The 14,258-nt window shown below is 35.3% G+C and overlaps 1 protein-coding gene across 8 annotated transcripts in view; it reads right to left on the bottom strand.

The window, feature by feature from the left end:
* The window catches only part of MICU3 (mitochondrial calcium uptake family member 3), a 52,297-nt gene that overhangs the window by 33,436 nt on the left and 4,603 nt on the right, over window positions 1-14,258 (bottom strand). For all 8 annotated transcript variants that reach the window (XR_008973624.1, XM_057420353.1, XM_057420349.1 and 5 more), the window contains exons 2-4: window positions 7,602-7,755; window positions 3,612-3,643; window positions 2,728-2,806 (exon numbers count right to left, since the gene is read on the bottom strand). Coding sequence is in view for 7 of the 8 variants with exons in the window: in XM_057420349.1 (XP_057276332.1) it covers window positions 2,728-2,806; window positions 3,612-3,643; window positions 7,602-7,755 (265 nt within the window). In the remaining variant the exon portion in view is untranslated. The remainder of the gene's footprint in view (window positions 1-2,727; window positions 2,807-3,611; window positions 3,644-7,601; window positions 7,756-14,258) is intronic.

The following is a 14,258-nucleotide window of genomic DNA, read 5'->3' as shown; positions in this document are numbered from 1 at the left end:
TGGCTGTCTCCTTGATTTCAGTCCAAGTCAGGTGCAAACATTTTCCTAAAAACAGCCACATCTTTGGATGTTTAAGTATTTTTTAAAATCTGACTTAAATGAATACGTAACAAAGCATGTAAAGTCATCTTTTTTTCACTGAAACCCCTGTACAATTAGACTCAAAACACTGTATCATTAATGTAGATTTTACATTTATTGAACACATTTAACATCAGCATTTCCAACACTGCTAAAGATACTTTGGCATCTTCAACTAATATTTACAGCACCAAAAGTTCTAAATTAAATCTGTACTGTAATAATATTCAGGAGGGACTCTCAGTCCTCTTGAATAGCTGAGATATGAAAATCTCAGCTATATTTCTCTTGGATCTGTCCAAATTTCCAAATGCCTCACCAAACCTTCAATAATACTTCAATACTCCTCCCCAAAAGCAACTGTCCTGAAAGAGGAGGACCTTCAAGAGAATCAGGCTGCCTATCCTCAAACACAAAAGAAAAAATATCTAACCAGAGAGATCTTATCAACCTTTACTAGCTGAAACACTGCCCAGCCAACTACCACTCTATTCATAAAAAAATAAAATTTTTCCCACCTTTTGATTGAAGAGCAAATTTAAGTATTCAAAATCAAGATTATAGTACTGTGAGTAGATCTAGTTAGGAAGGCTACTGATTATTAATACCACCTACTCTTTTCCTCAATTTACACACAGCTCCACACTGAAGGTTAGCAAAGATTAAATGCAGGCAATAAAGTAGACATGTTCTATGCTTTCTCTTTTTGATTTTATACAGCAGCTTGCAGAAATTAGTTTTCAAAGCCCTGCTTGAATCTGTTTGGACAAGCAGCTATTAAGAAATCAGATATCTCAAAGGTTCTCATCCAGTGATGTAAAGAGTTCTTTAATAGCCAGTCAATACATGTAAATATGTATTTTTGTTTGTTTGATGACACCTTCTTTGCTGTAAAACAGAGGAAGAAAGTCTGTGTGTTAAGCAGTCCTTCACAGGTACTACTGAGAAAGCAATATAAAAGGCCTTGAAAGCATTCTCTTCATTTTTTTGTACTGGTAATATTGTGGCTGCAGATAGTTCTGGTTGATTGCTGTGAATGTTAAGGGAGAAAGATTCTGAAATGACACTGAATGAAAAAAAAGCTTACACTAAAAATGAAGAGAGGGAGGTCACTCTAGAGTAAAACATAAAAATAAAACTTAACAACAACTGCATAAATCTATGTGGTTCATCTGATTTAAATCAAACTACAGCAAAATAAATGGACATAGGCTTTTGCTACTTTCTTCATATTAAAATGTGAACATTTTAAAGAAAATTAGTAAACTAATACATAAAAAACCCTCACTAATTAAGGGCTAAGGAGACCTAAATTCTATTCCCATTCCTTTCACTAGCTTACTGAATGAACTTGTCAGTCATAAGACCCATCACCTTTTCTTCTATTAGCTATACACAGTGAAAACAGAACTCACTTTTTTATAAACGATGTTGAAAAGCTATGGAACTGCTAAAGGTTATTACTAATTTTACCAGATTACGAAGCCACTCTGATTCCACCAACTTCTGTAGAATTTCACTGGCAGAAAACTGAAGTAGATATTGTTGAATTAAGGCTGCACACTGCAGACATTTTATTACATACTTACTACGCACATACAGGGTTGTTTTCACTGATAACGTATCGATGTAACAGATTCTGAAGCTGAATTTTTATGTAACTAATATTTCAGAAGTCAGCTGTTCTGACTATATAGAAAGCAGCCTAGAGCAAGGAAATAACAAGAAAATACAGTGCAATGATGTGCCAGATTCTGCATCTCTGGAGCTCTGGCTGCAGACTCAGAGGAAAAAAGCAAGCACCTCCATGCACTAGATTCAAACTTGAGATACTCCTCTGACATGCATACTTACTCCGTCAGTAAATTTGAGCTACACTTAAAATAGATCCATCAATTACACACACGAATTTGGAATTTTGTTGCTGGCATGCTTATCTTAAACAGTCCTAAACCATCTTATTTCATAGCAATTACTTGCGGCTGCTTTTTAAAATATTTTTAAATGTTCCACCAGACCTTTGCCGTTCTGAATATAAGCAAAGGAATATGTGGTTTATGTATCACAAATAGCTTTCAAATGTCTGCATGCAAGCCATCATAAAAAAAAATAAAAAAAAAATAGAAAAGAGACCAGAAGTGGCTCTTGGCTCTTTGTTTACCAATAATATGTGTTTTAAAAGCTATCAAAGCCCTTATCTGCAGAATTTGAAGGGATATATAGCATTTCTGAAACTGTCTCTTTGTGAAGAAAATGCTTATTTAGTTATATATCATTACTGTCTTTAAAAATAATCACATCACCAAGCCTATTAAAAAAAGTAAAGAGATAGTGCCTTTATTAGAATATTTTACCTATGGTCTATAGATCATTCTTTGTTAGAATGAACTGAATCTGAAACATTCAAACATCAGTTTAACAAACTCTATGATACCAATTCACTTGAAGAGTCTAGCTGAAAGATGGAATGATTAAAACATTGTAGAGACTAAAGAACACTTTTCTATGCTGTAAAATGTGGAAAGCAATAAATGTTTTTTATCTTGTTGAAGATGTGACTCAGATTATAAGTATAACATCACTTCAGCCACAATAAATTAATACAAGTGATAATTTGGTTCAGGAAAATGAACTACTATTCCTTACCTTTCTCATTAAGGTTACGAAAAAGTTTGGATGATCCTTTCCAAACCGGCGGTGTCTCCATGAGGATATGATTCAGCTCCTAAAATAAGATTTAAAAAAGATAAAAGTATGTATTTAAATATTTGATGAAACAGTTAACAAATTATGAGCAAATACTAGGAATCAATATAAAAGACAAGGAACTGCATGCAAATCTGCCAGTTAATTTAACTTCAGTTTACCACAATGACTCTGGAAGTATTCAAGCACATACATAAATTTTGCACACATGATTCTTACAGGAAATATTCATCTGCATGAATACTGTTTGCAGAGTTGGAGAGAGACATGTAACGGATTTGCTGCTGAAATTACTCACCACTGCTCATATTCACTGAAGCCAAGGATAAGTCCCCCTGGATTTCACTAAGGTTTTCATACAAGTTCCAAGAAACTGTTCTTTTAAAACACTCAACCTGAACTAAAGCAAACTTCATCCATGAATATGAATGTACTTTACTTAAAATACAGGGATAATGACAGTCTCTTTGCAGTTGCACAAATGTGAAAAAAAAAAAAAAGGAAGAGGCACTTAAACAGAAGTTTTTCATACACCTGTTACACTTGTGACACTAAAGAAACTCAAGTCAGATGTGGGCTGAGGAAGGAACTGACAGAGGCTTGAGAAAGTCAGTAAATCCACCACAACAGGCACAGCTGTATCTGAGATTCCGCACTCAGCTGAGTCTGAAGCGACAAAAATTCAGTAATTAAAGTCTCTCTCTTAAAAAAAAAAAATATTAAAAGAGTCCCTTATTTCTCCTGTGACTCTAAGTTTACTGCATGAAAGAGGGTAAATGTATCGAAATCTATGGTTTTAAGACAGCACAGGAATTATTTCCCACCTGCTTTGAAAGGGATCGCCACTTTTTAGTACCTGCAACAGAAGACAAAGTTATGAATGCACAGAATTTAGTTATGCCAACGTGGTGCCATAAAAATTGGACTTTATCTATACTGTGTTTTCCAGCCAAAGAGCTATTTTCCCTACTGCATGAGAATAATACTTGACCTCGTTCCAAAATATTCTCTTTTGTATTTAAGAAATAATTGATGTAATAAATACATAAACTCCTAACTTTAAAGAACCAATTCACATGTATAGTTTTAATCCAACTCTGGCTCAGTGAGAAAAAAATACTTTCTACCTCCAAAATACACCACTAAAAGATTAAACAGGAAATACAAGGCATTCACGTTAACCAGTGTTATCAATATTATGAAATTATTTAGTAGCAGCAGTAGCAGCAATATTACACAGCAGACCATAGGGAGACCCGAATTCTGCCTTTTGCCTCAGGGATTACTCGTAACTTTTAAAGCAAATATAGAAAAAATATCTTGGAAACTACAGCAGGTGCCAAGACTCCCTTTGGCCATTTCTAATAACTCAGATTCATGCTTCCTCTTCCAGCCTCTGTCAGGCTCCATGTTTTGTTAGGAGTCTTAACAGAGGAGCTGAAGAGGGCCCCCAGTTCAGAACTGGAACTGCTTGTTAACACTGAAAACTGATGAGTAAGACTGGGTGTATGGTTTTTTCCTAATGCCTTATATGACAGACTCCAGTAGCAAAGATACTTGCATTTGACAACAGTTGTCTACAAGTATCCAAGAGGTTCATCGTCATACTCAAGACAAATGTGCACAGGTTCAATATTAAGATAAAGCACTATGAATATCAGAATTCACAAAGGTACAAACAGTAGCATAGTGTGTGGTCAAATCCATAACTTTTTGGTTGGTAAAGGATCATTTTATAGAGCAAACCACTCTGGCATTAAAAATCCCTTCTTTACGATGAACCCCATGAAGTTAACTACCACAATACAGAAGCTACTCCCTATAGTCTATCATTAGTTCATGGTTAGAAATTTACTGAAATTTTAACTTTACATCTCCGTAAAGGTTAGTACCAAGACTGTTCACAAATCCCGCTCTAACTACGGTGAAATTACATCAAGCAACATAACACGAGCTAGCAGATTTTCATGTAGTTTTCAGTTCAATTTTTTAACATCAATTAAAGTCTTGTTTCAAAATATTAAATACTTCCCTCCACCTCCCCAACAACCTCATTTGCCGTACAAATGGATATATGTTTATGCCTACCAAAAAAAAATTTGCAGAATAAATATATCTAACTTTCCAATCAGGTAATTTCCCAGTCTCATACATGATACATAGATTTTCTTTCTGGACAAGCAAGTGAAAATTTATCTTACAGCTCAGAATTACTCTAAATGACTATAGTTAGAGCTGAAGGGAACAAAATATATTTCCTCTTCTCTTAACTGGCTTTCTAAATATGTAAACTTATACACAGATGATAAAAATGTATCAAGCATGACTGCTAAAACTACTGGATTTTCCCAAATAAAAGCCTGCACTAAAAAATCATCAAGTTAATTACAGCATTTATTATGTATCTCTTACACATAACCATGTGTAGTCAAAAGTTATGTTTTATAAAAGAAAATACACTCTTACAGTATTAGTGTTTAATCAAAAAAGGAAGTGAACACCCTCTTGACTTCTGTAGGCTTTACAAGATTTCCAAAGTAAATCAACCACAATAGATGCATTCACTCCATCACAAATCTCATTCAGGTCTAGTATTATTAGCTTTTCTAAAAAGCCTTAAAGAGCTACTATTATTACTCTTCAAAGGGCATTTTTGCTTTTTTGACAAAACTCAAGACCTTTCTAGTGTTCATCCACAAAAAAAAAAAAAAAAACAACAGGTGAATGTTCTTTTTTTTTTTTTTTTCCTGCAAAATACAGATGCTCTACTGTGTCAGCCTGAATGGACTCCATTATTTACAACTTGCAGCTTATTTACAAAATGATCCAAAAATACAAAATACGATGTTTAGAATGAATTATTTTATTCAGAAAAATACCTTCCTTAAACTTACTACTTTCAACAGAGCAAGGCAGAAAATTAAGACTTGCCCGAAACAGACAAGGCAGTACTTTGGCAAAGCTGCAGAACAAAGGTTAAAATTAACATAGTTGGAGATCAAAAACTGAAACTGGTAATCTGCAGGTCATCTACTTCATCTGTTATTTCCTACTTGTCAGCCTCCTTCCAAATGTCCCACACAATATGACTTCCACTATAATGAAGTCATCCACTTCTACTTAGTTACAGCCTCTTACACTATCCCTCAAAATAACTATCTCAGTCATGTAATCTCTGATACTAGCCTATAAAACTAAAGGACATCCAGGTTAGTTTTGCTTTCAGTCTCAAAGACTAACTGTATGCACAGGAAGGATTTTGGTACATAAAAGATTTGCTACACTCAGAAGGCTGCCTAACTATTTAACTCCAGATTTCTTCACTTTTGGCATGAGGTGAACAGATTGTCCTTGTGAGCTTAACGTTTTTTGGTTTGGTTTTGTTTTTAAATCTGAATACCTGCTGTCAGAGAGCAGGAAATATACATTTCTTTAGCATGGGAAAATCTTAATAGCAAATCATACATACAGTGTGTTCAAGCCAATCAAACTGTCATGAAATTGAGTTAAACTGAAATGTTTAACTGATATCCAGTATATGTCACAAATGCTTCATGACCACATGTGGTGGAACTCAATTCCGTATTAACAAAAAAAGGAGGACTTGGACATCTGGGCAGAGGAAGTAGATGTAAAATGCTGATGTGTATTTGTATTAACTTCTGTGATAAGGAATCTGCTTCCTCTCTTTTAACTGCAGAGCTAAAAAAAGAGAATGAAGATCTGCTTCCTGGTAAAGAGTTTCAAAGTTTTCCAAGTTTTCACCATCTAAGCTTCTGTCTTTATTGTTACGATGAGATTATATCTTTATTCAAAAGTTACAGAAGTTTTGACAACTGATGGGCCACGGCTGAATTCTTTCCTCTTGTTTCGTTACTGTTAAGAGAACAAAGAGAAAAAAATCTAACATCTGTGCAGAGCTTTAAGATCTCCACTGACTGTTTTAGCTGCTTTTGACTGTTCTCTATACTAGCTTTGTGGTACAGACTTTAGGAAAAAAGACTTAAGGTGAGTTATTATACATGTCACACCTGAGCAAAGATATTCACTTTCCCCAGAAGTTGTGTGCTGCTACCAATGCACTGCAAGCCTGAGGGCCAGGAAATCAAACTAGATCAGAAATACATCACCTTACTATTTAGTCACTCTTTGATACTTAAAGCAAACATTTTACAATAAGTGAATTAAAGTTGATAGTTTACTTTTCATTAATTTAATTAACACATAGTGCTTAACTCTGGCAACTTCTAAGCACAGAAAGTGGATCCCCTGGGGGACCAAAACTTTTAGTCAAAGCACGTTATTTAGAAAGATGTGATATGGTTGTAAAATCTCTGTAGGGCAAAAAAATCCCAACATGATAGCAGATAACAATTTAAGATGGCGAAAACTGCAAAATAAAATTATCCTAAATTATTTAGGGAACTCATATCTTGCCTATTTACACAGAAACTACAAAAAGGAGGAGGAAGAGTTTTACATACTGACCAGCTCAGGAAAAAAAAAAAAAAAGTAACTGTGTCAGTGCAAATGGTACAAATGAACTTCTTGTCTTTCATGCCTGTTGAGCTACCTGTGACCTCTAAGACAAGAACATTTAAATAATGACAAGTATACAGATGTTCACAATCTAATAACAATCAGGTTACTGACTGCATGCACTTGGGGATACCATTAAAAACAAAATTCTGGAAGATGCAGTACTTTTCTACCACAATCAGAAACAGAAGTAGTAATCAAAAGCAAATGGAAAAATAACAAGACACCACTGGCATTTTGCCTAGCAATTTAATCAATATAAAATTCCTGCTTACGTTTGGGCTCATCACTTGTGACAGCCTGAATGAAGTCATATGGAGTCATATATAGCTGTCCTTCAAATTCTAAACTGGCAAACCTGCGAAACCGTTGCTCCCGAGGAGTTGCATAAAGCTCCAAATCTTCAAGGTCCGATCTGTTTTCTGTAACCTTGAAAGAAAGAAGGAAACAATTTTAATGTGCAAGAAATGCTTTGTTTTACAATTTCTACTGCCATTCACCATAAAGAAACTGTAAATATAAGGGTGATTAATTCATAAGGTTCATGCATCCAAATACTTTTGTATGGTGAGAGCTGAAACACCAATCAGGATTTCACTGCTATCATTTTCAGTCTTCTACAATTTTAGCAATCAATCTTTATGCATTCAAATTGCTGACACTACCCAAGCTCAGAAAAAAATTAAAAGGAAGAAGAAAAAGAGAGAACTTAGGCTCTTGAATCATAGCAACTTTGACTCGAGGAAATCCATGTAACTTAGGCAGCCAAACTTTAAATAACTCTGCTAAAACTATTTAGTTCTCTGACATTTCCAGAAGAGAATGGAATAACATTTTTTTATATTGCTTCTTAGTGTAGAGCACAGCTGTAGACAACAGTAAGCAAGACAACTCATAATATACCCCAATGTAAATCTTCTATGAATACAACTGTATCAAGTGTCCAGTGCAATTAAAGCTACCATACTTGGGGGACAGGAGAAAAGCACAATTACTCCTCCAGAGTTGCAGAAGTACCATATGGCAGTAATTTCACACCTCATGAGAGTTTATAGATGTCAGGAGTCTCTGGTATGTTTACCATCCAGCTGATTTACATGGAAGCTTAGCAGTACAAAACTGTAAATGTTCTAAATTATTACATCTTTCTGTTACACTGTCCAACCTTCTAACAGAAAATATGTTACCACTATGCAAAACCTTTCTTAGCCCATAACAAGGCAAACTACTCCATGGAATCAGCATCCTGAAGAAAATGTAAGTATCTTGAAGTTTTTCTCAGAAATTAAAAGTATAAATCTTTCACAAACTGTTTCATAAAAGGTAAAACAATGACATAGCTAACTCCTCCCAGTATGCTAAAATAGGAATTTCATCTTAGTTATGAAATACCCCAAGCTGCCACTGTTCTCACTGTTCCCGTCATTTCATACAGAATCCCTTGAAATTCTTCAGGCATCAAACTAAGAAAATGCAATCAGTAGCACTTGGTTTAACTAATGTTCATATTTTCTTTTAACAACTAGTAAAACAGGTAAATACATTTTGTTTTTCGGAGAGGCATATAAACACAAAGATAAGTTTGGAGATGTCTGCAATTCTGTACACTAAGACATGAGCCCTCAGCTACGAATGGAAACTGGTTTTCCAAAACCCTTCTAAGAACAGGTTTCAGATTTCACATTAGTAAGATTATGGCAGCAAAACAAATTTTTATGGCCTCAGTTGTAACTAGGAAATTAAATTATGTGTGTAAAATAGATCAAAAGTATGTCTACTTTTGAAGGAAGTCAGTTTCTATTTGGAAAAGAAAACAAAAAAAATCATGTATATATAATCACATTGTAACAGAAGACTCACAATTTCTTGAATTTATATATGGGAGTCTCAGTATTTCAATAGTTTAGATTTTAATCAGCCTTCTAGAAGGAAAAAGAGACTACTGACTGTACTTCTGCTTCTGGATTATTTCTAGTCTTTTTGAAATTATTCCTTTCAGTAGGTGTGTGCATGTGTGAAGATGTTTCATTTCAATGGAAAAGTCTGTCATAGAAAGAAATAGAAATGCTTATCCAACCATCTAATTTTCAGAACACTACTTTACATATAAATATACTGCATTTCTGCCCAAGAAGCAGCTTTAAACCTGGTCTTTGTGGTGTTTAGAATTTTCAAATGATCACCAAATTAAATATGGGGAGGGAAAAAAAAATAAATCTAACAACTAGACCAACAAACTTACTTTAGACTAACAGAAAAAAGCTGAATTCCCTTCCGACATACTCACGTGCAAGCCAAAATATTTCTGTCCTATCTCACTGCTTGAATGTTATGGTCTTACTGATCCTTCAGCAGTCCAGTGGCATTCAAGCTATGCCTTCATGTGGGATTTACACAACTCAATTGTTTTGATACAGCTTGTAGTGACATTAACCGATTATCCCTGTATCTGAAGTTTAATAATCTATCTTATTTTTTATACATGTTATTTTATCAGTACTAGAAACATGCTTTTTAACGCATGCAGGTTGTAAGCATGAGTAATAAAGCTGTATCTCTGCAAAGTCAATTTTCAGGAAAGAAACTGCTTCAAGGCTGTATTACACATGCAGTAGGTATAATCAATTGTAATCAGTCATAATCAATCATACATAATCAGGAGAATCTGTAGTTAATGTACCACTCAAAAAATATCATCTTAGTTTTGACCACTGTTAGTATTTGGAAAACATGTTGAGATTCTTTGCTCTCTCAAGAAATTCACACTTTCTCAGACACTACTGCTTAGTATTTTGCTTGAGACACTTTGAAAAGCATTTGCTAAATTCTCAGACACATAGTTCAACATTATCTAAAGTACTCTATGCTACTATAAAATAACATTCTGCAAACAAGGAATTTTCAAGACATGCTTAAACTTAACTCATGTCAGCACCCAGGTCTGCAAAACCTTAATTTCTGCCTCATTTTAGCCAATCTACAGTTTCACTCTGAGTATACAGCAATGCCCGCATTCCACACACTGGTTCAAAGTCATTGTAAACTGATAACAATGCAGCCTACCACCAAAAAGAGCTCAACACCCCGCATGCTCTTGCTCTGGCACTTTATATTCATTTTTCCACGTGTCAAACTGGATAAGGGAATTGATCTGACTGAGAACTTTTGTTTTGGTGATGTAATTTTTAGCCAGACAAATCCCTAGATCTACTCCACAACAGCTGTTTCAAAACCTAGGCCATGGAAATTTGAAATTTATGCAAAGAAGCTATCACCTGTTCCAGCAGCAAGCTCTAGGAAAACTGCAAGCTCAATGACAATTTTATTCCAAGGAATAAAAGAACCACTTTATTTTGAACTGTACTTGTATCTGAAAGAACCAAACCAAGTTGTTTCTGCTACTGCTCCAACATGAATTCAAACAAATGTACACAGGGCTTAATGTGTACAGTTAAGTGTACACTCAGCCATACATTAAATGTCCAAATAAAAAACACGGTTTGGCTGCAGAAGACTGCAAGAAACATAACTTAGCGAACTGACAAATAAAACCATTCCTCGGAATACTACTATTTTTTGTCCAAGTTTCTTGTTTATAGCTTTCATTTTTCTATTACTGCTTAAGAATTTATGTATCATACAGCAACCTTCTCTTGCATAAAAGCTGCAATTATAAGGAACTAATCAATATGCTAAATTAAAGGCCAACCCATTCTAAAGTATGGCCTCAATTTGTACCTCTTCAGGAATTCATTTAAGTATGAAATGTTCTTGTTTTCCCCAACATTAGCAGATCATAATCCAGGGAGACAAGTGTGAGAATCCTAGTGACAGCAATTGCTCTGAATTGATCTATTCCATATTTATGCCCAGGTTAGACAATCTTATTGTATTTAGTATTATTATTATTTGATACTATTAGCATTAGTATCAAATCCAACAGCCACATGAACAAGACACAGAAAGTAGATGTTCAATACCTCAGGGAAGGTACTGTCAGTGAAAGAATGAACAAGATTCAGTAAGATTTTAATTTCTATTTGAAGTTTCAAGAGCTTATCCAGACTAAATCTCCCTGTAATTATCACCAATCTTCAAAAACTTTCATGAAAGTACATCTCTTTGACAAACAAAAGAGGGGAGATTTTTTCTTCTATGCTCTGTTTACTAACCTTCTTGGCAATCCTGCTTACTAATTACTATAATCTTGTATCATGTTATGTTATGGTTCTCTGCCTTTTAAAAACTGGACACGGCCATTTCCTTCAAGCAGCATGTCACGAATCTCCCAACAGCAGTATTGTCTTCATTTTAGGTGTAGCAGATTAGCTTTGCTTTACCTGCACATCTACACCAACCCACTTTTGTTATGGGAACTATTAGGAAAACAAAAGCACCACAGCTGAAACCAAGAACCTAGCTAGTAGCCAGAATTTCTGTCCTTCTAATTTCCCAACTCATGAAGTAAATAAAAAGAGGCAAGACTGAAGCTCATTAGCTCTCAAGAACAATATAGCATCTTTTCCCTGTTCTCAAAAAACTCTTCAGCAGTAAGAGTTGTAATCAGAAAACTCCTGGTTATCATCCTTCTGCCCTTCCTCCCTCAAATTCTGGTACCTTGTTGCTCTGTATTTCACTTCCTACCTCCTGTCCTCCAGTGCCATATCTTGCAGAAGGAGTGCAGAGCCAATACAGCACCTTTCTGGGGTGATGCTATGCACGGTCTTGGCTTCCATCTGCCTTCTGCAAAACTAAGAACAGAGACTGCGTGACTCTTCTAAACTCAGATTAAGTCAGCTGAAGAGAAAAAATTATCTCTGCCTATTTTCTTGCTATCTCCCTAACACAGAAATGTATATACACATCCCCAATTTTCACAGAGCTGACATTTCAAACCACTTTCTAAAATGGATTAAATCTGGTTTTCCCATAGAAACAAGCTCAAATGCCAGATAAACTGGCAGAAAAAACTGATGCCTACAAGGTTATAAAGCTCTGCAGAAGTAATCTGCAAAACCCAGAACAATACTCCCAGCTCCAAGAGTATCACATAAAGTCCCACAACTTTGCAGAGTTCCAAGTTGAATCAGTGTTTTATTGCTTTTTCCAACTGAGATAAAGGTAAGACTATTTTAGCTAAAGAAGCCAACATTTACTACTAAAAGTACCTTTTGCTTGCAGTCAAATATATGTTCTGTTACAGTAGTTTAATTTATTTCAAGTGAGTTTCTTTGAATTTTTGCTTGCAAAGTAATCTGTCTTCCATCAATGAGAATCTGTGCAAACTATTAAAATAAAAAGGTTTTCAAAGCAATGCTGTTCCTTACTTCCTTCGTTTATATTTGACTTGAGGCTTATTTAATATGCTCCCATGTAGATAAAAGTAGCACATTTTGTTTTCATGCTGGGTGGCCAAAAGGTTAAACGTCAAGTTCCCAGTGTGGGAAAATCCCAAGTAGACAAAACTGTTTTGATGCTTACTGAAGTTATATTTCTAGCAGACTACTTAGATGCAGTGCAGCCAACAATTCTGTCAGTTGATCCCGCTTCACTGAGATAAGGGCAATATTATATTAAAATATTTACAAGCATAGGAAGCCGGAACGTGCTTAAAATGCTGTAAAAAGGGCCCTGTTCAAATAAAATTCTGTTACAGGGAATCTTTGGGGTAACAATGTTTAGCTGTAAGCTCAGCTATTCCAGAAACCTTCCAAAATAAGTATTATGACAAAATATTCTCCAACAGTCCTTCTTACATTAATTTCATATGGAAGTTACTTAAACTCTAACAGTTCCTCAAGAAGCTTTAGTCAGTGTGTATATGCTGCTATACACTGCCCTATGCTTCACTGCTTGTAAGACTAGCACATTGTAGTAGCTGGAGCTGTCTGTCCCAAACACTTCTCATCCTTTTTTAGCATCCTGAGGAACCACAGAATCAATGCTGAGAGGTAAATGTTCCTTTTCCATCAGCATTATCTCTCACTACAGCTGCCTGGCACAGTATCCTCAGGGTGATGACCATGAAGAGTTTCAGATGTCATCAGCCAAAGAGCAAATCATCTTCCTACATTTGCCAATTGACCTATGACATGAAATGCACCATGCTTATGAAAAAAGGTTAGCTACGAGTGGTTCTTGTAAAAGTGATGCTTTATGCACCTCTTGGAACAGCATCCTCTTTGAGTAGGCAGGAGTCTCCTCCCTAGGGGAGTCTGCCTTACTTTCTGGAGTTAAATCTTGTTCTTCATTATACAGATGGAAATACAATATGTAATCCACTTAGAAATGCACTGCTACAAATAAACTTGACCTTTTGAGTATTTTCACAGACAGAGAGTTTGACAGTAATGCTGAGGTACTAGAAAAAAAAGACCTCTGGAAACATCTGAAGTATGCAGCTTCCTTGTCCTGGAAATCAGTGTGCCTTCAAGAAATGTGATAACGTACATATTCTGTGTCTGCCTTTCCCTGCCCACCTTTTAATTCCTAAATCACCTCTGAAGGAAGTGATTCTCAGAGTAATTCGTAAAAACAGAGAGACCTGAAGTTCACTACCTTTACACAGTGACAACATGATTACAGAAAAGATCTCTTTGGAGTGCAAAGAGACATCACTGGTATTTCCAAAACCATTTTAATAAGCTTTACAAATTAACTGTATTTTTGAAAATAAGGAGCACAGAAGTCAGGAACTGTAAGACAAATATTAACTCCTCTGAGGAATTCTGACACTGGATTATGTTTTTCCGAAATTGTTATTTTTTTCTCTGGAAAAAAAAACAACATGATACTCAGCTATTCCAACAAGGTAAATACTTTATGAGCAGTATACTGTATCAAGGTTCTTGAGCCAATATTGTTCTCAGTTGTCAGCACACAGAATATGAATCAAAGTAATAGTTTTTTCAAAGAATTTCCTGCTCTGCACA

Source organism: Pezoporus wallicus, unplaced genomic scaffold (genome assembly GCF_028554395.1).
Source record: "Pezoporus wallicus isolate ANWC-B61680 ecotype Strahan unplaced genomic scaffold, APGP_CSIRO_Pwel_v1 contig_5552, whole genome shotgun sequence".
Classification (NCBI taxonomy): Eukaryota; Metazoa; Chordata; class Aves; order Psittaciformes; family Psittacidae; genus Pezoporus; species Pezoporus wallicus.
This window is presented reverse-complemented; position numbering and strand designations above follow the sequence as displayed.